The sequence below is a fragment of the Microtus oregoni genome, unplaced genomic scaffold, assembly GCF_018167655.1.
Source record: "Microtus oregoni isolate MIOR12 unplaced genomic scaffold, Mior012 000003F_ref0000135, whole genome shotgun sequence".
Classification (NCBI taxonomy): Eukaryota; Metazoa; Chordata; class Mammalia; order Rodentia; family Cricetidae; genus Microtus; species Microtus oregoni.
Window position 1 is genome coordinate 26,551,326 of NW_024543062.1, and position 24,501 is coordinate 26,575,826.

Consider the following 24,501-nt stretch of genomic DNA (forward strand, 5'->3'; position numbering starts at 1 on the left):
TAAAGCAACTACTAACCTACACCCCCATACTTTCTTTTTTTCCTGGCTCCAAGTTAAAGAATTTGGACTGATTAGGAAATAACCAGGACCCGAGGGTGTCAGGACATGCAGAGAATCTCAGGGAGCTTCGGAAAGATGGGGGTGCCTCGGCCAACAGTGTAGCTAAGCCTTGACTCTAACTTCACCTCCCCAGGTGTCCCCCCCCCCCCCACTTCCCCCAAGCCAGGCTCTCCAGCATCCCTCCCTCGGGAACGTTGCCAAGGCGGCACTCCACCTCCATCATGATCCCCAGCTCCTTCAGCAGGGTAGATCCCATAGTCAACACCCCGCACCATAAAGCCAGCAGCTTCCCTGAGCCCCTAGGTCTCCCCGCTTCATACCCGATCCTCGCCCATCTTAACATCTGCTCGTATTCTGGGCTTTCACTTTAGATCTTTTCACACACACACACACACACACACACACACACACACACACTCACACACCCTCAGTCAGACCTCGGGTTTTAGTTGGACAAATTTCCATACTGGACGCGGTTTCACCCCTCTTTCCTGTTGGCTCCCCCTTCTCCCTTTCCCTCTACCCCTAATCCCACTTTCCTCTCAGCCCAGTCAAGTTCGCGCCTGCTCCCTACCCTCCCAACCCCGCCGCTCAGGCCTTTGCCCTGGCCAGGGGTCCTTTAGCACCAGTCCCCCCGCCACACACACACACCCCGTATCCGTCCGCCTTGCCCCAGCCCCCGGTCTCGGGTCCCTTCACCCTGCCTTTCCGCCTGCCTAACATTCCCACAGTCCCGGGTCCCTTTAGCTCGACGCTCCCCCCACCCCTACCACCACCCCCGTCGCCGCCGCATTCCTTTCAGCTCTGCGTCAGTCCCCTGTCCCTGCGTTCCCTCCCGGCCTCACGCCCCCCCCCCCCCCCCCCGCCTCGAGTCCCTTAACCCGGTGGTTCCCTAGCCCCGCGTCCCCTCAGCTCAACCTTCCCCCTGCGCTGTGTTCCCCCTGCCCCGAGTCCTCTCCGCTCCACGTCCCCCAGCCCCACTTACCCCCCTCCCCGTAGCCTCGCGTCCCCTCCACTCAGCGTTTCCCGAGCCCCGCGTCCCCTCAGCTCAGGGTCCCCTGCGCTCAGCACTCCCCCTGCCCGCGTCCCCTGCGCTCAGCGTTCCCCCTGCCCCGCGTCCCCTGCGCTCAGCGTTCCCCCAGCCTAGCGTTCCCCTCAGTCCCCCGTCCCCCCAGCCTCGCGTTCCCCTCAGTCCCGCCGGCCCACCCGACGCCCCCGCAGCCTTGCGATCCCCTGCGCGCTCCCGGCCCCGCCCCCGCCGGCCGCCATGTGACGGGAAGCAGCTGATGGCCTCTGCGGGCAGCAGCAGCTGCGGCGGCGGGGAGGGGGCGGGCGGCGCGGGCGCGGAATGAAGGCCCGCGGCCCTGGGGGCTGAGGCTCCCGCCGCCGCCTGGCGCGGCCCGCGCGTCCTCATGGAGGCCGGAGGTGAGTACCGCGGCGGCGGGAGCGGCGGCAGGGCGGGGACCGAGGCGGGAGCTCAGCTTTGTTTCACTTTCGCTGTCAGCGGCGCCCGCCGTCCCCCGCTCGGCCGCAGGGACCGGAGAGGGCGGCCGACAGGCTGGCCGGGTTCCCGAGCTCATGCCGAGGGTGCTGGGCCCGGGTCGCCTGCGGCCGTGGCCTCTCTGTCCGCCACGGCTCGGGAGGTAGCAGCGGCCGCTGGGTGGGTGCCTGGGAACGGGTTGGGCCGCGGACGCTGCCCCGCGGTGACACGTAGGACCCGACACCCTGGTGGGTGAGGTTCAGTCCTGGCTCTGCCTTGGTCCACAGCTGTCACCATGAAAGCTGGAAAAGAGAGAGCTTGGGATGAACTTCCTGACCGCCTGGAGAGCGCAGAGTGGCTCAGGAACATTAGACCTACAGTCCCCGGGGCTTCTCCCTAAAGTGGCATGCATTTTGGGGAGAGAGGGTCTATTACCAGACCCCAGGGTCCCCAAATACCCGGGTTTAAAGGCAGCTTCGGTAGGGCAGTCCTAGGAGTCAAGGCCTAGGGCTCAGACTTGCTCCAGTGAAGTTCAAGCTTCACCTAGGTCTGCAGGACTCGGATGCGCCCCAGGGCTTGCAGTGCTGGGTGGGATGTTTGATAGGCGGGTATTCCCTGGGGTGGTGTCCTCTTTGCTTTTAGGAAATGACATTTCTTTGTTTGCAGTAGCCAGGCTTTCGGGATAGGTGTCGCCTGCAGCTCTTCTCCTGGTTTCTATCTAGATAGATAAAGCCTTTGAGTTATCTTCCTCACAGAATTCTGTTTAAATGGCCTCTACTGTTTTCTTCTTGAATCTTTTTATAGCTTCCGCTCTCTTCCATTGATGCCTTCTAGTTAAATCTCAAAGCAATCTGTGACCAGACTCCCTCTTCTTAACAGGAATCTGTTCGAGAGCAGTTTTTCCCTGAGTGATTGACAGCTGTAGGGGTGTTGGCAGAGCTGGTGAGAGCTGCCAAGCTACTGCTAAAATGGCCAGACACTAGGCCTGAGTTTTACCCTCTTTTCAGACTGAATAAGGCTATTGTAAAGGGATTACAATAGAAAACAGTGGAATAGTGGTTAGAATTACTCTATTAACTCAACAAATATTTGTGGACTGTCTCCTATGTGCCGGGCACCCTCTAGTTCATTTTTGGCCCATAGAAATAGAATAGCAATATGTAATTTAAATGTAGTAGCCATTATTTCCACTAAGTTTTTACAATCTGGTGTGTATTTTACTCTTTTTAAAAACTATTCTTAGCTGGAAAGTGGTGGCATATGCTTTTAATCCCAGCACTTGGGAGGCAGAGGCAGGCGGATCTCTGTGAGTTTGAGGCCATCTGGTCTACGAGAGCTAGTTCCAGGACAGGCTCTAAAGCTACTGAGCAACCCTGTCTTGACAAACCAAAAAACACAACAACAACAATAAAAAACTAATTCTTAGATTTATTTATCTTTTATGTATATGAGTGTTTTGCCTGCATGTATGTCTGTGTACCATGCATATGCCTGGTGCCTGAAGAGGCCAGAAGAGGAAATCAGATCCCCTGGAATAGGAGTTACAGACAATTGTAAGCCACCATGTGGGTGCTGGAAGTCGAACCCAGGTCCTCTGCTAGAGTAACAAGTGCCCTTAACTGCTGAGCCATCTCTCCAGCTCTATTCTTAACAGCCCTCCTACACTTCATTGGTCAGTAACTGCTTGTGACTAGGGACTATTGACAGATAGGCAAGGAGGATTGAGGAGAGATCGGTCACAAATACTACTCAGAAAACCCTAGTGTACAGAAAACTAAAGAAAGGTGATTTAGTCACCTTGGTGAGTCAGGAATGTCACCAAGAAGGTGATGTGGACACAGCCCTGCTTATTATGAGGGAGCAGCCTAGTCATGCAAAGTTCCCAAGGCAGGAAGGAGCACAAAGCTTGCTGCCAGCTGGGTTCCTGGCTCCACCTCAGTTAAAGCAAGGCTCCTTATGCCGTGCCAAGAAGCTGATGAGAGGTGTCTTTCCATTCTGCCTGACTGTCTGTACATCCCCCTTGTTTGGTTGGAAAGCCTGGAAGGGGGTGGGGTAAGGTAACGCTGGTTAAAGGTTACTGAACTTTGGTTCCCTAGGATGGTGACTACAGTTAATAACACTGCTAGGGTTTTGGAAATTGCTGACAGGTCTTTGAAAGAAATGCTAAGAATATGAAGGTGTGCATATGCTCATTAGCTCGACAGACCCCTCCCCCACTACCCGTGTCTCTGAGTATCAGTTTATCTGTCACATGATATCCAGTAAGTATGTATTGCATATCAGTCGGATAACCCCCCCCACACACACACACAGACACATGTCCAACCAAAGAGGGTCAAGAGGGTCATGCAGGTATAATCTCAGATGGAGCTGGATCTTTCCAGTCTTTCGTTTGTTTTGAAGTTCTACGCTAATTATGGTTTTGTTTTCCAGTAGCCAAGTTTAGGCTGGGCCCAGACTCGAAGACACAGTTACCGGTTTCTTCTTTTAGATTCTAGATTCCTAACCTGAAATAGCAAGAGATGAAACCCCCAAATCCCAGAAATAGAGTATGAATTCTGGGCAGGGCTAGGGTTTAGGAAGAATTTCAAGTGAATAATGGCACAATCGTCTTGATAGTCTAAGGGGTCTCATTTCCTCTATATTTAAAGTGGTCTGACTTGTCTGTCTGTCACCGAGTTTCTCCTGGTAGCCTGACTGTGGCTTCAGGAACAAGCATACGAGGTTGCTGCTGGAGCAGACCTCCTAGTAATGAGGACATAGTGAGGTTGGGGCTCAAAGTGTAGGTGAGGTGCAGCCATGGAGTGGCACTCCTGTGGAGGGAAAGGTTGGTGTAGAGTCCTGAGGTTGGGACTTACCAGAGAGGCAGAGGGCCAGGCGGGACCTGGGACTTGAGGGCAGTATATTTGGTTTGGTTGATTATAAGGGTAACTGAAACCAGAAGCTAAGAAGCAAGGAGAATGGACGAGTAGGAGCCAGAGAGCAGTTAGAAGACTGCCTATAAGCCAGACAACAGGCAGTCCTGCAGAGTCCAGTAGTAGCCATGAGATGGGAAGGAGGATTTGATGAGGCTTTTGGAGACAGACTTGATTGAACTTAACAGTGAATTTGGTCTGGGCAGAGAGAAGTCAAGGCTGGGCCCTTCTATGTTGTGTGGTGCACCAGCATATAGAAGAGTAGAAGCTGTGTGTCAGGGAGGGTGAGGCAAGCGTGAATAGTATAGAATGGCTGCGGGCTCCCCGGCTCATCACCGTTCATTTCCTGAAGATAATGCTCATGCGGACATGCTGCATACGCCAGAGATTCCGGACACAAACCCATACAGCTTTCTAGGAGGAATAATCTGAGTTTGTATATAGAGCAGTTTAGACCCAATGTATTAAAACCTACATCTTCACATAGAACCTCAGCAATGAGTTTTTTCTTCAGAAAGCTAAGATACAATGCATTAAAATTCTATCAGAAGACTGAATTTTGAGCAACATCCATATTTTATAAAACAAGGTGCATCTTTGGGTCCAGCGAGATGGCTCAGTGGGATTTTAAAAGTACTTGCCACAAAAATCAGTTTAAGCCCTCAAGCCCATGATGGAAGGAGAGAGAACTGGCTTCTGAGAATTGTTGTTTGACCTCCTGCACATACCCTATGGCATTCCTGTGTGAGCGCCACACATATACAAAGATTCTTAAAGAGATACATTTATGTATTTCCTATTGTACATATAGCAGAAAATGCTTGTTTTTTTATGTGAATCATTATTGCCTCTGTTTCACTGATACCACCATGCCAACCATGGACCGACTGCATTAGCACTATGTGTCACTAAGGAAAGAGACAGCCCCTCTTTCTAGCAAAGTTTCTCTTTGTAAGTTGTATGCCAGCTGCTTTGAGGCCCAAATATAAAAAAAAAAAAACATGTAAAAGCAGGTTTTTAAATATATGAAATACAGCTTGTTTAAATTAGTTTCTATGGAGTCTGGAGAGGTAGCACAGGGGTTATGAGCGCTGGCTCAGTTGGGCAGTGGTAGCACACACCTTCAGTCCTGACGCTCAGGAGACCCAGGCGGATCTCTGAGTTTTTGAACAGACTGGTACAGAGTGAGTTCTAGGACAGCCAAGACTACAAAGACAAACCCTGTCTCAAAAAAACAAAACCCAAACTGTTCTGGCAGAAGCCCCACTCCAGTCCCTGGTATCCATATACTCAAAGAGTCTGGACTGTTCCTGTGGAAGCTCCACCCTAACCCCCCTTTCCCTGTCTCTCTCCCCAAACACAACTCCTCCCCCAGAGATGCTCAAGACCACTCCCATAGGGCATTTAAACTACCCCCCCCCAAAGAAAAAAAAACAGACACGAGGTTTTTGGTTGGTTTTTGTTTGTTTTTTTTTTGTTGTTGTTGTTGTTTTTGTCTCTTTCCCTGTCTCCTCTCTGAGGGGCCGGAAAATCATCAGGGAGCCTTTTACCCATTAAACCTGAGCTTTTTCGAATTGGGTTTGATTTGGTCTGATTTGGATTGCTGCGTTGGCAGAGAGGCTTATGGGGTGCAGAAGCTTTTCACAAACAAAACAAAAACAAAACACTGGCTGCTCTTTTAGAGAGAGGATCCAGGTTTGATTCCCAGCACCCGCATTGTGGCTTACAACTATCTGTAACTACAATTCCAGGGCATCCAACTTCCTTTTCTGACCTTTGTGGGCATTGCATACATATGACACCCACACCCACACAGCTAAAACATTTATACACATAAGTAACTTATAAAAATTAAATTACTGAGCCGGGCAATGGTGGCGCACGCCTTTAATCCCAGCACTTGGGAGGCAGAGGCAGGCGGATCTCTGTGAGTTTGAGACCAGCCTGGTCTACAAGAGCTAGTTCCAGGACAGGCTCCAAAGCCACAGAGAAACCCTGTCTCGGAAAAAAAAAAATTAAGTTACTGTTTATAACACCTACAAAAGCTTCAAATCCCAGAACTTTTGAAGTGGAATGAGCACAAAGGTAGTCATGGTGTTGAAACCTCTTCCAGCCTCTGATTTAGAAGTCAGCCGTGGAGTTTCTTCACTGGTTCACTCTGAAGAGAACAACAGGAGGTGGGGTTGGGTTGAATAAACACTGCCCACTTTGAGGAGAGGCAGCAGCCCCTGGAGAGGGGGTGCAGTCATTTCACTGTGGGAAATGCTCAGGTACTGGTATACAAGGGATTGAAATAGGTTTGGCTAGGGGTGCTGCCTGACAGTAGACGGTGTGAGTCTTTGAAGAGGAAAATGAACAGGATGTGAATGGAAAGGGCTTGTTCTCTGCAGGGCAAGGAACAACATAGGAAGTAGCTTGATAGAGGGCTTAGTGCAGGAGTGTGGTGGCAGACCTCCGTGGCAGACCTTGGAATATATCGGCTGTGTTTTCATAGGGTGTTTGGCGGGTCCCTGGAGGCACAAGAATGAATCAGTAGTAACTTGGAGCAGGTTAAGCTGGGCCTAAGGCTCCTGGTTCCTTTTGAAGGGGATCTTAAAGGCATTCATAGGCTGGAGTCAGGCACAGTTGCCTCTCACTTTCTTCCTGCTTAGGCATTCACAGGAAAATGAGGCCTCATTCACCAGGTCCACCACACCGGGTTGGTTACCATGAGTCATGCAATGGGGAGGGTTGCCACTGAGTAACAACAGTGGAATGCAGCCTGTGGCTACTGTTACTGCCCTAGGTCATTTGAACAACTACTCTCTCCCACCTAGTCTTGGGCAGACAGCAGCTTTCCTAGTCTGGTAGTGAGGCTGAAGTATGACGTCTCCTTCCCCAGAGGAACCGCTGCTGCTGGCTGAACTCAAGCCTGGACGTCCCCATCAGTTTGACTGGAAGTCAAGCTGTGAGACCTGGAGTGTGGCCTTCTCCCCAGATGGTTCCTGGTTTGCCTGGTCTCAAGGACACTGCGTGGTCAAGCTGGTCCCCTGGCCTTTAGAAGAGCAGTTGTAAGTCCTCTTTGTACCCTGGGGAATGAGGGAGGTCCCTGGCGAGTCATGGGGTGCTTTCCCAAGTTGGTTCCTGCTCTTTGGGGTCTTTTCCAAAAACAGGTGAGCAAAGAAAGGCTAAACAGCTGAGGACTTGATCACGGAGCCCAAAGCCCCCATTCTGTTAGTACAGAAGCCAGGTCTCTAGAGTGTGTTGGCCTTATACTCACTTTTTTTGGCAGTTTTATTGCGGTAGAGGGGACACCCATCCAGTTTGTACATTTGAAGTACACAGCACTGCTGTGCTCTGTGATGTATTCTTGTAATCACAGTGCTCGGGAGAGGGAGGCCAGGGCTCCCAGTCCAAGGATATTTTGCATGAGTTGGGGAGACGGTCTCAAAAGAAAAACTAAAAAATAAGGGGAGTGCACAGTGCAGCGGCTTTAGCGTTTGCACTGAGATGTGTGCCTGTCACCACAGTCAACTCTAGAGCATTGTCATTTCCTCGGGAAGATACCTCTGCCCTTCCTCTTGGGCTCTGGTCGGGCGACCACTGTGGATTCCACCTGTCATGAATGCTTCTTCCTGGGATCTTTGTGCATGCCTGTGAACACAGTTCCCGCATAGTGCCTCATGGTTCATGCTGTGTGCCACTGCTCATGGTGGATGTTAGGTTTTGTCTTCACTCTCAGACTTTTGTGAACAGTTTTGCTCTAAATGTTTCTGGACACATTGAATGGCTGTGTACATCCAGGGTCGGACTGAGAGAGTGGCTGGCTGTTTTCCAAAGAGGTGGTAGTGGTTTCCATTTCCCCAGCAGAGTCTTCGGGTTTGAAATTCTCTACATCCTTGGTACACTTAACACTTGTCCTTGTTTTGTTCCAGCCTGGCACTCCTGGTGTGAGGTGGGGTCTGGTTTGCATTTCCTTCCTGGCTGCTGCTGTTGAGCGTTTTTTCTTTGCTAATGAATCTCTGAGTCCTTCCTTCTCAGGAATGCCTCCTCAGATCTTTGGCCATTTTCTAACTGGGTCTTTGTTTCCTTTTTGTTTGTTTGTTCCTTTGTTTTCTTTTTTTCTTTATTTTTTTCTGTTTTTCTTTGTTGTTTGGGTTTTTTTTGTTTTGTTTTGTTTTTTGATGTTGTTGTTTTGGGACGTGGTTTCTGTGTGTGTCTTTGGAGTATGTCCTCCAACTTCCTTTGTTAGACCAGACTGGCCTTCCTTGAGCTCACAGAGATCCGCCTGCCTCTGCCTCCTGAGTACTAGGATTAAAGGCGCGTTCCAGCACCTAGTTTATGGTTTCCTAGGCAAAGGTTTCTCTTGGGAGAGAGGGGTTCCGGAGTCTAAATGTCCTGAGCTCTTAGTTGATGTAATAATCCCCATCTGTCCTGGGGTCACTGCGTCTCCGCATTTCTTTATTCACCCAGCATGTGTGTATGTATGTTTGTATGTATGTATGTACGTCTTGCAGATCTTCACTGGGCACTGAGCTAGAGGTGGAGGACACTGACTAAGGCTATCAGTTTGTTTTGGGGGCTTTCGGTGTCTCATAAGTAATGGGCTAGATTTCAGCTTGTATACCTTTGTGGGAAATATGCTGCCTCAATAATGGTAATGCCACCAAGAGTCCTTGTCCTATGCCGCCTGCACTGCTGGGGAGGAAGGTATGATTTACCCAATTCTCAAGAATCCTTGGAATGTCCAGAGTGGAGGCCTTTGAAGTGACTGGTGGTAGGCTACCTCCTATGTGGGTGGCTTCAGGAGGGGGACTGGTGGCCCTGAGTGATTTCCAGTTCCTGCTTAATGTCTAGGTTGGGGAACGTCAAGGTCATTCACTGCTCTGAAGAAAGTGTTCTATTTCTAAGGAAACTGCAAGAGAGACTCTTTGTATCTAGCTCTGAGTCTAGGGTAAGCTGCTGTCTGAAAGTCTTTGTTGTTTTGCTTTTGTGTTTGTTTTCCTCCAGGGCACTCTTTCACAGGTATATACATTGTTGTAGGTAAATACCCCTCCCTTGATGAGTACGAAAACCTGAAGAGGGGGCTGGAGAGATGGCTCAGTGGTTAAGAGCATTGCCTGCTCTTCCAAAGGTCCTGAGTTCAATTCCCGGCAACGACATGGTGGCTCACAACCATCTGTAAAGAGGTCTGGTGCCCTCTTCTGACCTGCAGGCATACACACAGACAGAATATTGTATACATAATAAATAAATTAAATAAATATTAAAAAAAAAAAGAAAACCGGAAGAGGTGTTCCAATGTCAGTTCTTTTCCTTCCTTGTCATTTACCAAAGCAAGAAAAGGATTTACTAGTGTGCTAAGTGAGAGAGTACTTATTTGTGGGAAATCACAGATTTTGAGGAATGATAATCTGGTGCAGTACAAGCAGATGGCTTCTTTTTAAAACAGCAGGCAGAGCAGCAGGGCAGTAGACTGTCATCACAAGTGCTTTTGAAGCCGAGGCAGGAAAGCAGCCCAAGCAGCTTAGCAAGACTCAAAAGTAGGGTGAAGCTCCGCAGTGGGGCTTCTTTCTGAATGTGAGGCTCTGGGTTCCATCCCTTCTGGAAACAATACAGACAGCAAAACCAAACAGACGGTGGTGCAGTACATATGCAGTCATGGTGTGCAGTGGCGTGTGTAGAAGAACAGTGGTGTGGCATGACACATGTAACTTAGTTAGAAGTGAACACACAGCCATTTGTGTGCTGTGTTTACTGTGGTTAAAGTGTGCTTGGACTGTGAGTCGTTTGGTCCTTGCTGGACCTTGGACCAGGCCTTTGGTGCAAGTGTCCTTACACAGAGCTATGTGCCCAGTCTGAGTAACATTGATTATTTGTTTCATTTCTGGATCGCCATTGTTTCTTATGTTTTATAAGTTAAAATAATTGTTACTGGTAGTATTTGTATTCTTATTAGGGGTTTTGACCTTTGTCTACTTATTTATTCATTTTTTGGCAGAGCTAGTGATATAAGGTAGGACCTTGCCTGTGTGAGAAAAGTGCTCTGTAATTGAGCTACATGCCCAGCCCAGAACAGGCTCTCTGTGTAGCCCTGGCTGTCCTGGAACTTGCTATACAAACCAGGCAGGCCTTGAACTCCCAGAGTTCCCAAAAGCATAAGCTGTTACTCATTTTTTTCCCCTTAAATCCTGTTAGCTGGGCATAGTGAAACACTCTTTTCTTTTTTAGATTTGTTTATTATGTATGCAGTGTTGTGCCTGACAAGGCCAGACAAGGGCACCAGATCTCATTACGGATGGTTGTGAGCCACCATGTGGATGATGGGAATTGAACTTGGGACCTTTGGGAGAGCAGCCAGTACTCTTAACCACTGAGCCATCTCTTCAGCCAGTGAAATACTCCTTTAGTCCTAGCACTGGGTAGGCAGAGGCAAGTGGTCTACATAGTGACTTCCAGGACAGCCAGAGCTATAAAATAGAGAGATCCTGTCTAAAAAAAAAAAATCTATTGAGTGATTACCTGGTCAACCATTAATCATAGGCACCACTCTCAAGAATAAAGATCTTAGAAATTGTTTAAACAGTTAGGTGTGTGCATGTGTGCATCTGCACACGTGTGGAAGCCAAGGGACAGTTTGTAGGCATCAGTTCTCTCCTTCCGCCATGTGGGCCCCAGGCATCGAGCTAGGACTGTCAGTGCCTGCCCTGCTGAGCCATCCCACCTGCCCAGATCTCAGAAACTTTCATTCAGGAAGCCAGGTTCTGCTAGAGTCCACTCAGTTAGCCCCTCTTCTCAGTGTGCGTTCTGCTGCCCCTCCCCTTCCAGAGTCTCTCTTCTGGGGGTCGCTCAGAGCACTTTTTGAGCACTGGGCTAGGATACCCATGGTGTGGACTTGAATTCCAGCTCTACTCCCCTCTTGTGACCCAGTGAGATTTATTCTTCTGAAGTCTCACTGTGTTCCCATGCCACTCCTCCATGTCTTGCTCAGTGAAGAAAGAGCCTGTGTGTGTATGTCAGTGAGACTGTACTGCTTCTGATGTTGTGACTCTTCTAGTTTATGTGGGATAGTTTAGGGTCCCCAAGGAGAAACTGCGAAGTTCTCAAGGGCATGATCAGTATAACCCTATTGTTGAGCCATACATGACTTTCCCTTTCCAGAAAAGCCCAACATATTAAATGAAATGAAATAACACAAAGTTTCTTATCCCTTTGAGTGAAGGGGCACAGAGGTGCCCTTCATTCAGATATAGAAATAAGAGGTGTGCTTTTGAAAAACTGGAGGTTCTAAGCTGTTTCATTCCTCCTGTGCCTTGTTCATTTTCCTCTTTAGAGACAAAGTCTCCCTGTGTGGTCCACACTGATCTCGAACTACTGATCCTTCTCCATGTACCTCCTAAATGCTAGGCTCACAGGTGCAGGACCACCCACCTAGCACTGTGGCTTCTTTTCTTTCTCTTGTTTTTGTTCTTCAGTCAGGGTTTCTCTATGTAGCCCTGGCTATCCTGTAGACCAGGCTGACCTTGAATTCAGAGATCTGTCTGCCTCTGCCTCCTAAGTGCTGAGATTAAAGGTGTGCACCATGGCTTTTGTGGCCTGTTTTTAATTCTACCCCAAGATGACAACCTGGTCCCTGTGTCAGGCTCAGGCAGGTGTGAAAAGTATAGACAGTACAGCGAGCAGGAGTGTGTGCGTTGATCAGGACCAGTAGAGACCCTAACGAGATGACATTCGGCCATTTGGATCAGAGGTAACAGGCACTTTGATTTTGGTGTCTGCATCCCAGGATGATAAGATGCTTCTCACATCTGGGAGCTGAAAAACACGGTGGTGAGGTGCCTGATCGTTTAACAGCACCAGAATCCTACATTGCCTTTTCCTTCATCTTACCAATGCTGTTTTTATCTGGAACAGCAGCATTCTTTCTCCAGATAATGACTGGTTGGGCTCTGTGGGTCAGCTCTATCCTGACTGGCTCCTTTAGTATTGTGCTCTACACAGAAATGAGGGAGTCAGGGTTCCAACAAAACCTCTATTTCTTTTTTTTTGTTTTAATTGATTTTATTGAGCGCTACATTTTTCTCTTCTCCCCTCCCTGCCTCTTCCCTCCCTTTCAGCCCTCTTCCAAGGTCCCCACGCTCCCAATTTACTCAGATCTTGTCTTTTTCTACTTCCCCTATAGATTAGATCCATGTATGTCTCTTTTAGAGTCCTCATTGTTGTCTAGGTTCTCTGGGATTGTGATTTGTAGGTTGGTTTTCTTTGCTTTATGTTTAAAAACCACTTATGAGGGCTGGAGAGATGGCTCAGTGGTTAAGAGCTTTGCCTGCTCTTCCAAAGGTCCTGAGTTCAAATCCCGGCAACCACACGTGCTCACAACCATCTGTAATGAGATTTAGTGCCCTCTTCTGGCCTGCAGGGATACATGCAGGCAGAACACTGAATACATAGTAAATCTTTTTTAGAAACCACTTATAAGTGAGTACATATGATATTTACCTTTCTGGGTCTGGGTTACTTCACTCAATATGATGTTTTCTAGCTCTATCCATTTGCCTGCAAATTTCAAGACGGCATTTTTTTTTCTGCTGTGTAGTACTCCTTTGTGTAAATATACCACATTTTCCTTATCCAGTCTTTGGTTGAGGGGCATTTAGGTTGTTTCCAGGTTCTGGCTATGACAAATAATGCTTCTGTGAACATAGTTGAGCACATGTCCTTGTGGTACGATTGAGCATCCTTTGGATATATACCCAAAAGTGGTATTGCTGGGTCCTGAGGAAGCTTGTTTCCTAATTTTCTGAGAAACCGCCATGCTGATATCCAAAGAGGCTGTACCAGTTTGCACTCCAACCAGCAATGCAGGAGTGTTCCCTTTACCCCACAACCTCTCCAGCATAAGTTGTCATCAGTGTTTTTGATCTTGGCCATTCTTACAGGTGTGTAAGATGGAAAATCAGAATTGTTTTGATTTGCATTTCTCTGATGACTAAGGATCAAAATCTCTATTTTTAAACCCTGTCATTTGACTGGAATGAACTAGCCTCACCTCTTAGGATGCAGAGACAGGCATATCTCTGAGTTCCAGGCCAGCCAGGGCTATATAGTAAGACCGTGTTTCAAAAAGCAAACAAATCCTGTCATTTTCTACAATGTCGGTAAACCTAGAAGACATCATAAAAAGTAAAATAAGCCGCAGGCCTTCATGTGTGGAATCTAAAGAAGAATCACCTGCTAGAGGGCAGGAGTACAGTGCTGGCTACCAAGGGTGAGAGTGGTGTGTGGCTGGATGTTGGCAAGGCTGCAGAGCCCCCAGGTGAGGGGGGAGTGTGTGAGAGGCTCACCCTTGTCTCTATACATTACACATGCACACCACCATGTTGTACATTGTAAATATATACAGTTTTGTCAACATACTGTGACATTTTTTAAAACAAATGACAAAAGAATTGTTGAGCGAAAGCAGACAGTGCTGCCCTGGGTGTATTCTGCTGCCCTCCGATTTAGGCTGGAGAGCCTCCATTTCTCCAAATGAGCTTGATACAATTTTTACCATATTGCACTACACGATTGACAGAACTGTGGTTTAATGGATCTTTTCAGGGTACATGAGAATATAGCAATTCAGTCACATGTGTTGTTAGGTATAGAATTCCTCATGAAATACATCTGAGCTTGCCTTGGGATCTGGGGTCCTCATCTGGTTTCCCCAATTGAGTGTACAAAAACTGTCAACATCGCTCAGAAGAGTGGGTCTTCCTGTCTGCTGGTCACGTACACTGTGGAATAGTAAACACGTTTTCAGGCCCAACCCTAGAGCGTCTACTTCACCTATGCCATTGTGATAGTATTGGGTCCAGTGTGGAGAGGACCTTGTGTCTGGGACCTGAGCTTCACTTTCCTGGACTTGTTTCCCAGTAGAATGTGAAAGGTCATGGCTGGGCTGGGCTGAGAGGTCCCAGGGCAATGCCATCTGTGCAGTGCTGTGGCTACCTATTCTACTGATGGGTCACAGCTAGATGTTCTGCCAGGAGTGCAGTGAGGGCAGACATGGGTATGCACCACGTGGGCTATAATGGCAAAAGAGAGTTCACTCCTGGGGATTTCTGAGTTGTAGATGGGGCCTTGTTGAGCAGGAAAGCGGCAGATGGAGAGTCTCCATGATCTAATTCTGTCTGTCCTGGTTCTAACCCCTCGCTGTGCCTTGCATACTTTCTCAGAGGGAAAAGTGTTTGTTTCTCTCCAGGACCCAAACCCACGAGAACTTGCTGAGCAGCATGTGCTTGCTGGAGCCTCTGTGGTCTACTTATCCCACAAGGCAGGGTGCCCCATTGCAGGGAGCTGCAAGTTGGATGGGCCAAAGCAATGAAGCCTCTGTCCCATGAATTTCAAAAGGAAGTAAACCAGAATTCACCGAATGCCAGAAGTGGCTTCTAGGAATTGAGTCTCGATGGCATGTTGGTTGACATGGTTACAATTGTAGATTCATTCAGAAAATGTCTGCTTTGCCCAGCATTCCTAAAGGATTCGAAGCCAAAAGCCGGACCAGCAAAAATGATTCAAAAGGACGAGGCAGCCTGAAGGAGAAGACACTGGACTGTGGTCAGATTGTGTGGGGGTTGGCCTTCAGCCCGTGGCCCTCACCACCCAGTAGGAAACTCTGGGCACGCCACCATCCCCAGGTGCCAGATGTTTCTTGCCTGATCCTGGCCACGGGTCTCAATGACGGACAGATCAAGATTTGGGAGGTGCAGACAGGTAGGTGTTTCTGGTTAGTAAGGGCCAGGGCGGTGTGCTCATGACATGCGGTCAGGCCTATAGGCTCCATCGACCACCAGGCTGAGGAGAGTGGGCAGTGACTGCCCAGTCTGCTTCGCCTTACACTGACCAAGGGCTTCTGCTCCCTCCAGGGCTCCTGCTTCTGAATCTTTCTGGCCACCAAGATGTCGTGAGAGATCTGAGTTTCACACCCAGTGGAAGTTTGATTTTGGTCTCTGCATCCCGGGATAAGACTCTTCGAATCTGGGACCTGAATAAACATGGTAGGAGAGGCGCCTGAGGCACTTGCTTTCCTCATCTTACCAGTGCCATTTTGTTTAGAGTTGTGTTCCTTCTCTGTCTTACCCAACAAGTCTTTCAAAGATGTTCTTTTTGTCACCCGGTGTTCCCAAAGTACTGAGTTAAAGATATCTTAGCACCAAAAGTTCACTGTATGTTCTCCTGTAGGGGCAGGTTCTAGACCCCCAGGACACCAACACCAGAGAGTACTTGTGCCTCTTATATAAACTGCCGTAGACTGTGCCCAGAACTCACACATACGCCCTACTGTAAGCCATCTCTAGAGGACTCCTGATCCCTAATGTGGGCAGTGCTCCGAAAACAGTTGTTACACTGTCTTGTTTAGGCAGCACTGACAAGAAGATTTTATCCTCAATACAGATAGTCTTTCTTTTTTTTTTTTTAAAATATTTATTTATTTATTATGTATACAATATTCTGTCTGTGTGTATGTCTGCAGGCCAGAAGAGGGCGCCAGACCTCATTACAGATGGTTGTGAGCCACAGAAGGTCCTGAGTTCAATTCCCATGTGGTTGCTGGGAATTGAACTCAGGACCTTTGGAAGAGCAGGCAATGCTCTTAACCACTGAGCCATCTCTCCAGCCCCCAGATAGTCTTTCTTAAAATTCTAATTTATTATTGTCTTTGGGGAGCATAACACATGCCACAGCATGGAGGTCAGACTGCAGGAGTGAGTTCTCTCCTTCTAGCCATTTGTGGGGAAATGATGGCAATAAAGTCTTCTTCCCTCTGTCACCATTCAGGGGTCAACACCAGAGCTGTATGGAACTGTCCCCTGTACAAAGCTATCTCAAATAGAATGCCATAAAAACTGACCACCTTCAGAGAGACAAGTACTCTAAGCTGAGATCCTACTTCACAAAGACACCTTTTCTTTCAGGAAGCCCCCCAACTGGACTCCAGACCATGGCCTCCCAGCCAGAGGAGGCATTCTCCTCCAGGGAGTACTAGCAATGTCTGAAGAAGTTAAAAAATGGCCGCTAGGGGCTGGAAAGATAGCTCAGATGTTAAGAGCCCTGACTGTTCTAGAGGTTCTGAGTTCAATTCCCAGCAACCACATGGTCTCACAACCATCTGTAATGAGATCTGGTGTCCTCATCTGGTACCCAGACAGAACACGGTATACATAGTAAATAAATAAATCTTAAAAAAAAAAAAGGCCTCTAAAAAGACAACATGGCATGCTGGTTGACAGCCTGGAATGCACAGGCTAGCTCATACCGAAAACCTGTTCTGGATCTCACATCCTTAGGGGCAGCAGCACTCGGGAATGTCTGATTGTCTGATATGCTATCCTGTAATAGAGCACAGACGCACTTTAGAACATTAATATGCAGCTAGTCCACATACCCAGGAACACACATATGGATTTATTGTAACTGAACATAGGTTGAAATGCCTTTTTAAAAAAAGGATATCTGGGCAGGCAAGATGGCTTAATGCTAAATGAACTTGCTGCCAAGTATGAACCCACATGGTAGAAAGAAATGGCAAAGGAGGCAGTCTTAGAAGAGGCTAATAACCCCGCGTGAGAAGGGTCAGAACTTAGCTCTGGTGGCTGTTCTGCCTGCCATTATGTAACATTTCTCCTACTTCTCAGAAAAGAGAATGGTACCTTTAATTACAGCACTTGGGAGGCAGAGGCAGGTGGATCTCTGTGAGTTTGAGGCCAGCCTGGTCTACAGAGCAAGTTTCAGGATACCTAAGGCTACACAGAGAAACCTTGTCTCAAAAAAACAACAAACAAAACAAAGAAAAGAGAATGGTAATTATTGCCTTAGTTTGGGCTTGCATAGTACATACTATAGCAGTGGTTCTCAGCCTGCTTAATGCTACAACTCTTCAATATGGTTTCTTATGTTGTGACCCCCAACCATAACATTATTTTCATTGCTACTTTGTAACTGTTATGAGTCATAATGTAAACATCTGTGTTTTCTTGGATTTACGAGTTGGACCACCCCAAAGGGGTTGAGAACCATTGTACTGCTGCTTGGAGACTTTGTCAGTAAGCATCTGCCTCTCTTTCTGAAGGCAGCTGAAGTCTAAGGGTGCGGCACATGGCTGATGACAGGGAGTTCACTCCAGTCTGTAGATGTCTATTTCACAAGACAAAAAGGGCAGGAAAGCTCTCTAGGCTTGCTTGCTTTCATAAAGCACTAAATCCCCCTCATGACCAATTTAATTTCCCAAAGACCCCATTCCAAATGCCTTTACCTTGGAGATTATGTTTGTAGCCTATGAATGTTGGGGTCTCCACAGTCCGTAGCAGCTTGTAGCTGAACAGTTACGGAGGTGTTTGGAGTGTCCTCATCCACACCACCCGCTCACTACTAGAACCCTGGTGGCTTCTGTCTGTGCCTGGAGCTTGAAAACAAGCAGTCTGAAATGGGCTTCTGCCCACCAGCCTGAGCCATTGTGTGCTCTTCTTTCTGAGACAGGGCCTCTCTATGTAGCCCTGACTGTCCTGGAGCTCTCTACATAGACCAAGCTGACCTCTCTGCCTTCCAAGTGCTAGAACTAAAGGCTTATACCTCTATACCCAGCTCTCATATTTTTCATGCTATGTGTGTAGAGCTTGCTCACCATGTAGCTTAGCCTAGCCTGGCCCTGGACTTCATTGGCGATTGTGTTTCCTCCTTCCCTGTGCTGAGCACACCTGATAGGAAGGTTTGAGGCGAGGCTCAGTAAATCACTTGCTGATGGAGAGAATGGACCAGGTGACAGTGACTCAGAGTGGGTGGGACAAAGTGGATTTTGGGGAGTACTTTTTTTTTAAGTTTATGTGTATGGATGTATGCATACAGTGCGTGTGTCTGCTACTCACAGAGGTCAGGGCCTGTCAGATCCCTTGAAGTTGGAGTTAAGGATGGTTGTGAGCTATTATGTAGGTGCTGGGAACCAAACCCGGGTCCTCTGCAAGGGCAGCAAGTGCTCTAACCACTGAACAATCTCTCCAGTCCCAAGTAGGGCTTTCCAAGAAAAGGGACAAGGTGTGTTACCAGGTGCCAGGCATTGTCTTACTAGCCCAACTTGCCATTTTACATTCAGTTATGACTGCTAAATTGCTATAGAAGAGACCATGGTTGAGTTCCACAGCTTATCATTTATAGCCACATGTGCACATGAACTTGGTGAATTCTTGTGTGTTTCTTGCTTAGCTCTTTATGTCCCCATTGTTCCTACCTTCCCTCTTCTGTCTTCTACACTTCCCTTACAATTGGTAGCACATGTCACAAACCTCTGTCCATACTGTCTATACTTGTGAACACACACGTAGTCCTGAACACACACATAGGGTTTTGAGGTCATTTCACAAAAACAGAATCTTATTCCTCATCTTTTCTCCTGTATACTGCAGTTTTCAGTAAGCAATACCCCACATGGGAAAATCTCTTTCTATTCCTTCTGGTCCGATGGGCTAGATATACGCCCCATTAACTCACCTTGAGAAAGCACAGCACGTGTGATACTGTAAGTACACAGTGCTGGGTTCATGAAAAGACTGTCCTCTGTGCTGTGCAGCTCTGCTCTGCTCCTCTGTAGAGGACACCACAGGGCGTGAGTTCCTTGGCTTTCTGGCTGCTGCATTCACAGACTGTAGGTATTGACTTTTTCCTAGTGCTTAAAATGCCAGGTCTTGTCCTGCACTAGAATTGGGTTTGGGCTCTGGCTGAGAACTAGATGGTTACACTGGGTCTCTCACGTTCTGAGGGCTGATTCTCCCTCTGCTCTTCTCCGGCAGGTAAGCAGATCCAGGTGTTGTCTGGCCACCTGCAGTGGGTTTACTGCTGCTCTATCTCCCCTGACTGCAGCATGTTATGTTCCGCAGCTGGTGAGAAGTCGGTAAGCATCCAGGGTGTGATTGTGCACAGCACTCTGCGTGTGTGCCTGTATGTGAGTGTACATACACAGCATGTGTGTGCCTGAGCCCTACACAACTCTCTGGAAGCTGGTACTTGAACATGACAATGGGAGAGGATTTGGAAATGAATACGTCATATTTGGGAGTGTTTCCTTTTCCAGAATGGCCAAGTGCAGTATTTTTAAATTATTTTTTTCTCCTTTGGAGTCCAGGATTTTAACAGGAGTGTTTTTTTTTAAAATATTTATTTATTTATTATGTATACAATATTCTGTCTGCATGTATGTCTGCAGGCCAGAGGAGGGCACCAGACCTCATTACAGATGGTTGTGAGCCACCGTGTGGTTGCTGGTAATTGAACTTAGGACCTTTGGAAGAGCAGGCAATGCTCTTAACCACTGAGCCATCTCTCCAGCCCAGGAGTGTTTTTTTTTTAAATTTTTAAAATTTTTTAATTTTTGGTTTTTCAAGACAGGGTTTCTCTGTGTAGCTTTAGTGGCTGTCCTGGAGCTACCTCTTGTAGACTAGGTTGGCCTCAAACTCACAGAGATCCGCCTGCCTCTACTTCCTGAGTGCTGGGATTAAAGGCGTGCGCCACCACTGCCCAGCCAGGATTTTAGAATCTACAGCCCACATCCCGACCTATTTCCTGTGAGTTGGAATCTCTCCAGTTTGATGCTTTCTGATTAGGATTTGCAGTTCAAACCCTGATAGCAGCAGTCCTGGCCTGTTGTTTAAAGGTGCTAAAGCCCAGGGACAGTCTGGAGAGGGGGTTTCTGTTCTGTTTGTGCAACTTGGCTGACCTTAGATGTGATAGGATGGGACAGTTTAGAAGGGGTGACTGTTAGGATAGCTCAGGAACTTGATCATGTAATGTTTGGAATGAGCAAGTGAGGCATTTTCTTTTTTTTTTCCTTTTTTTTTTTTTTTTTTTTTTTTGGTTTTTTCGAGACAGGGTTTCTCTGTGGTTTTGGAGCCTGTCCTGGAACTAGCTCTTGTAGACCAGGCTGGTCTCGAACTCACAGAGATCTGCCTGCCTCTGCCTCCCGAGTGCTGGGATTAAAGGCGTGCGCCACCACCGCCCGGCTCTTTTTTTTTCTTGAGACAGGATCTTAGGTAATTGAGGCTGGCCTCAAACTCATTGTAGCTGAAGATGACCCTGAACTGACCCTCCAAGCTGCACCTTCAGGCCCATTTTATGCAGTGCTGGGGATGGAACCCAGGGTTTTGGGAGAGTTAGGCAAGCTCTCTACTGAGCTACATCTCCAGCCTCGAGAATTATGAAGATAAAAAGGAAAAATGGAGCCAGGCAGTGGTGGCGCATGCCTTTAATCCTAGCACTTGGGAGGCATAGGCGGCGGATCTCTGTGAGTTGGAGGCCAGCCTGGTCTACAGAGTGAGTTCCAAAGCTATAGAGAAACCCTGTCTCAAAAAACCAAAAAAAAAAAAAAAAAAAAAAAAAAAAAAAAAAGGGAAGAAAGGACCCCTGTTTTGACGAGTCTCAGCAAGGTTTAAAGTTATGAGCTAGGTCAGAGGCAGTCATGGGCGTGATTCCCAGGGGAGGGTGCAAGTGTGTGTCCTCTGGTGTTTTGAGACAGGGTTTCTCCTTAGTTCTGTCCCAGAACCCACTGTGTAGACCAGACTGGCCTTGAACTAATCTACCTGCCTCTGCCTCCAAAGTGCTGGGATTGAAGGTGTGTGCCACCACAGCCCTGCTTGCTAAGGTTCTTAAACCAGGTAAATGTTAAGTGTCTGGGAAGGGTGCTGCTGCTTGGTCTATGGGGCCCACTCCTCACCTCATATCTGATGCTATGCTTGGTTTTAAGCAGAACAAGCTATTTGATAGAGAAGCACAAGGAGGGCTCAGAAAGCCATGAGAATGTTGAGTAGGCAACCTTCTGCCGTCTAGCCTGGCCTATGCTCTTAAAATGTAGTGCACCTTGTAAGTGCTTAAACCTGCATGGTGGGTCCTAGGAAGGCTGTAGAAAAAAAATACTTTCCCTGGTTGAGGGGCAGGATGGGGATTGCTGTGGTTGTGATTGTTCTGTTGTCTGTGCAAGCACTTTCTGTCTTGTTGCAGGTCTTTCTGTGGAGCATGCGGTCCTACACACTAATCCGGAAGCTGGAAGGCCACCAGAGCAGTGTTGTCTCCTGTGACTTCTCTCCTGACTCTGCCTTGCTCGTCACAGCTTCTTACGACACCAGCGTGATTATGTGGGACCCCTACACTGGCGAGAGGCTGAGGTCACTTCAGTAAGGACCTTGTGGGGTTATACATACTCCCTTGGAGTCTGGGACAGGGAGGAACAGCGTGGGTGGAAGAACGCAGCTGGCTCAATGCTTCGGTTCAGAATGTGAAACCAGTGACTCTTCCTGTTAACTGTAGTACCAGGTTCAGAGTGACTCTCATCAGAACTGTCACCTCCTGTTTAAATTTCTGTCCTTGCAAGCTTGCTCTACTTTTTCCTTATTTTCTGTTGTTTCCAAAGCAAATGATAGTAATCCTATAATTATCACAGACTAGCCTAGAAAGGACTCTGCGTTTTCACTGTGGCATTAAAGTGGGGCTGACCTACTTCACATAAGGAAATTAGCGCAAGTGTTGATAACCCCTGACACCTTAAAACACTCGGGGCTTTCAGTGGGCCTTGTTTTCCAGTCTGCAGATGCTATGGTTTTACAGGAGCACAGCCAGAACACTTGGCGTACTACCTGCAGGTGAGGATGCTGGGGGAGGGTAACCATCGGTCCAGACCTGGTGCTGTTTCTTTGTAGTCACACCCAGCTCGAACCTGTCATGGATGACAGTGATGTCCACATGAGCTCCCTGCGGTCTGTGTGCTTCTCTCCTGAAGGCCTATACCTTGCTACAGTGGCAGATGACAGGTAAGGAGGGATGCTGGAGGCTGCCTTAGAGCTGATACTTGCGAGTAATGGCAGGCATTCCTCGCTGGCCTCCAACTCAGCATACATGTAACCTCTCTCCCATCCAGGCTCCTCAGGATCTGGGCTCTGGAACTGAAGGCTCCAGTTGCCTTTGCTCCCATGACCAATGGTCTTTGCTGCACATTCTTCCCACATGGTGGAGTTATAGCCACAGGGTATGTATCTGTGTTGAACAGATGGGCAGTAGTATCTCTTGCCTATACTGTGACATTTTTTAAGAGAAGAAAGTGTCTAGAATAGTCTTGCCTAAGAAAATCTAAGGTTACATAAAATATTCTCTCCTGCCACTGTGTCATTTATAGATGTTAATAATTAACCTAAATGCAGCAAAAGACACATATATGGCTCATATTACCCTGAATGGCCAATTCCACAAGGAGGCCTCAGATAAGGTGATGTGGCCACCTTACAGATGATGTCTGTAATTGATAGCGGCAATGTCTATTATGTGTGAGCCCAGGGCCTTCTCGTGCTAGGCAAGTGCTCTGCTCTATCTCCAGCCCTTTTCTTTTTGAGTTAGTATGTAGAGGGGCTATGATGTCATCAAAGACATCTGTTTGTGGGCAGTGTCACTGTATTGCCCAGGCCAGCCTTGAACACTTGGGCTCACATCCTGCTTTAATCTTTTTTTTTTTTTGGTTTTTCGAGACAGGGTTTCTCTGTGGCTTTGGAGCCTGTCCTGAAACTCCCTTTGTAGACCAGGCTGGCCTCGAACTCACAGAGATCTGCCTGCCTCTGCCTCCCGAGTGCTGGGATTAAAGGCGTGCGCCACCACCGCCCGGCCCCTGCTTTAATCTTATACAACAGTTGGGACCACTGGCACGGGCCATATCCTGGGCTTTCGTAATTCTATCAAACAGTCGTTATTTAGCAATTTATAGCCCATCCCAGTCAAGAGTACACTTCAGTTTCTGGAGCCCCCTATTTCAGGGGGCCTGCTAAGGATTGGTTTCTGTTGTTTCAGGACAAGAGATGGCCATGTCCAGTTCTGGACGGCTCCCCGCGTCCTGTCCTCACTGAAGCATTTATGCAGGAAAGCCCTTCGAAGTTTCCTCACAACATACCAAGTCCTAGCACTGCCAATCCCTAAGAAGATGAAAGAGTTCCTCACATACAGGACTTTGTAGTAGCACCAGCCATCCTGACTCCTGTAGAGAAGCAATGCAAGGGACTGGCTCAGATGGAGCCAGCAGACGACACTGGACCCGCTGTGGACCTTTCTCCCCATTGGCATGTGCAAATAGGTCTGAGGGACCCCACTTCCGTGGTGCCAGCCTTACCTCGTCTTCGTCCGTTGTGAGCGGCCTTCGTCAGTCTAGTTGTCTTGAAGCCAAGTGCAGTTGTGGATGTTGTTTGGATAGAAAAGCGTGCAGGCTCCAGAGCCTGTCTGGTGATGGCCAAGTCCACACTCCCTTCACTGGGAAGTGCCTGCCACGTAGCATAGCATAGCATAGCACCTGCTGCCTGTGTCCAGTCAGTGCTGCATGGTCTGAGGTTCCTATGCTCTGGTCAAAGGAACACTCGTGTTTGGCAGGTGGTCTGGGCTGTGCCCCTCACCAATACACTAGTACTGGCTTTGACTTTTCTTTAAACAGTGGTGTGCATGTGTAGGAAATGACAAACAAGTACATCAGATCATATGAGGAGGTGCTCCTCAACTGCATGACGGTCAGATGGCCATTTATCAGCACCATATTTATTTGTATTTTCTCAGTAGATATTAAGGTACAACTATGGTTTCTCAGTGGTCTTTAAAAGCCAGGAGTTCTTACGTGGCCCAGTTGTGAAGCCATGTCTAGTTGTGTGGAGTCAGTGTCGTCACTGGCTCATGCTGTCACGTGCGTGCGTTTGTCTCTGCTGCTTGACCTCATGGGACTCACCCTCTACTTCAACTGCCCTAAACACAGCCCCTCCCAAGCACCGCTCTTCACCAGCGGCAGAGCTATCTGTTCGGGATGCCTCACTCACACAGGATCTGCCTTGGGAAAGTTAATATATTTTAAATTATTTTAAAAGAAACGCAACACCTTATTCTTGGACTTTTCTTAATTGATGCTTTATGGAGGCAGTGTTAACATTGTACAGTGTGTGTATAGAGAACTTTCCTCTATTATCTGAAGAGAAACATTGCAAAATGAGGCTTTCATTGAAGGGAGAAAAGAGAGGGAATAAAAAC

At 47.9% G+C, this 24,501-nt stretch overlaps 1 protein-coding gene across 2 annotated transcripts; it reads left to right on the forward strand.

Moving 5' to 3' along the window:
• The first annotated feature begins 1,212 nt into the window (after positions 1 to 1,212).
• Positions 1,213 to 24,344, forward strand: Wsb2 (WD repeat and SOCS box containing 2). Of its 2 annotated transcripts, XM_041648108.1 has the most exons (9): positions 1,213 to 1,485; positions 7,337 to 7,505; positions 14,948 to 15,192; positions 15,345 to 15,476; positions 19,260 to 19,360; positions 21,460 to 21,632; positions 22,155 to 22,265; positions 22,373 to 22,480; positions 23,290 to 24,344. In XM_041648108.1, exons 1-9 carry the CDS (start codon positions 1,473 to 1,475, stop codon positions 23,450 to 23,452), a joined length of 1,215 nt encoding a protein of 404 aa, XP_041504042.1. In that variant the 5' UTR covers positions 1,213 to 1,472; the 3' UTR covers positions 23,453 to 24,344. The 2 variants fall into 2 exon arrangements, with proteins under 2 accessions (XP_041504042.1, XP_041504040.1); XM_041648106.1 differs by lacking the exon at positions 1,213 to 1,485 and having other exon boundaries at positions 7,318 to 7,505.
• Positions 24,345 to 24,501: the final 157 nt, after the last annotated feature.

Excerpts from the sequence above, each read along its gene's own strand:
- Wsb2 (XM_041648106.1), top strand. The coding sequence starts at position 7,318 with ATGACGTCTCCTTCCCCAGAGGAACCGCTGCTGCTGGCTGAACTCAAG. Across the intron at positions 7,506-14,947 it reads TGGCCTTTAGAAGAGCAGTT|CATTCCTAAAGGATTCGAAG; the intron begins GTAAGTCCTCTT and ends TGCTTTGCCCAG. Across the intron at positions 15,193-15,344 it reads GATTTGGGAGGTGCAGACAG|GGCTCCTGCTTCTGAATCTT; the intron begins GTAGGTGTTTCT and ends TGCTCCCTCCAG.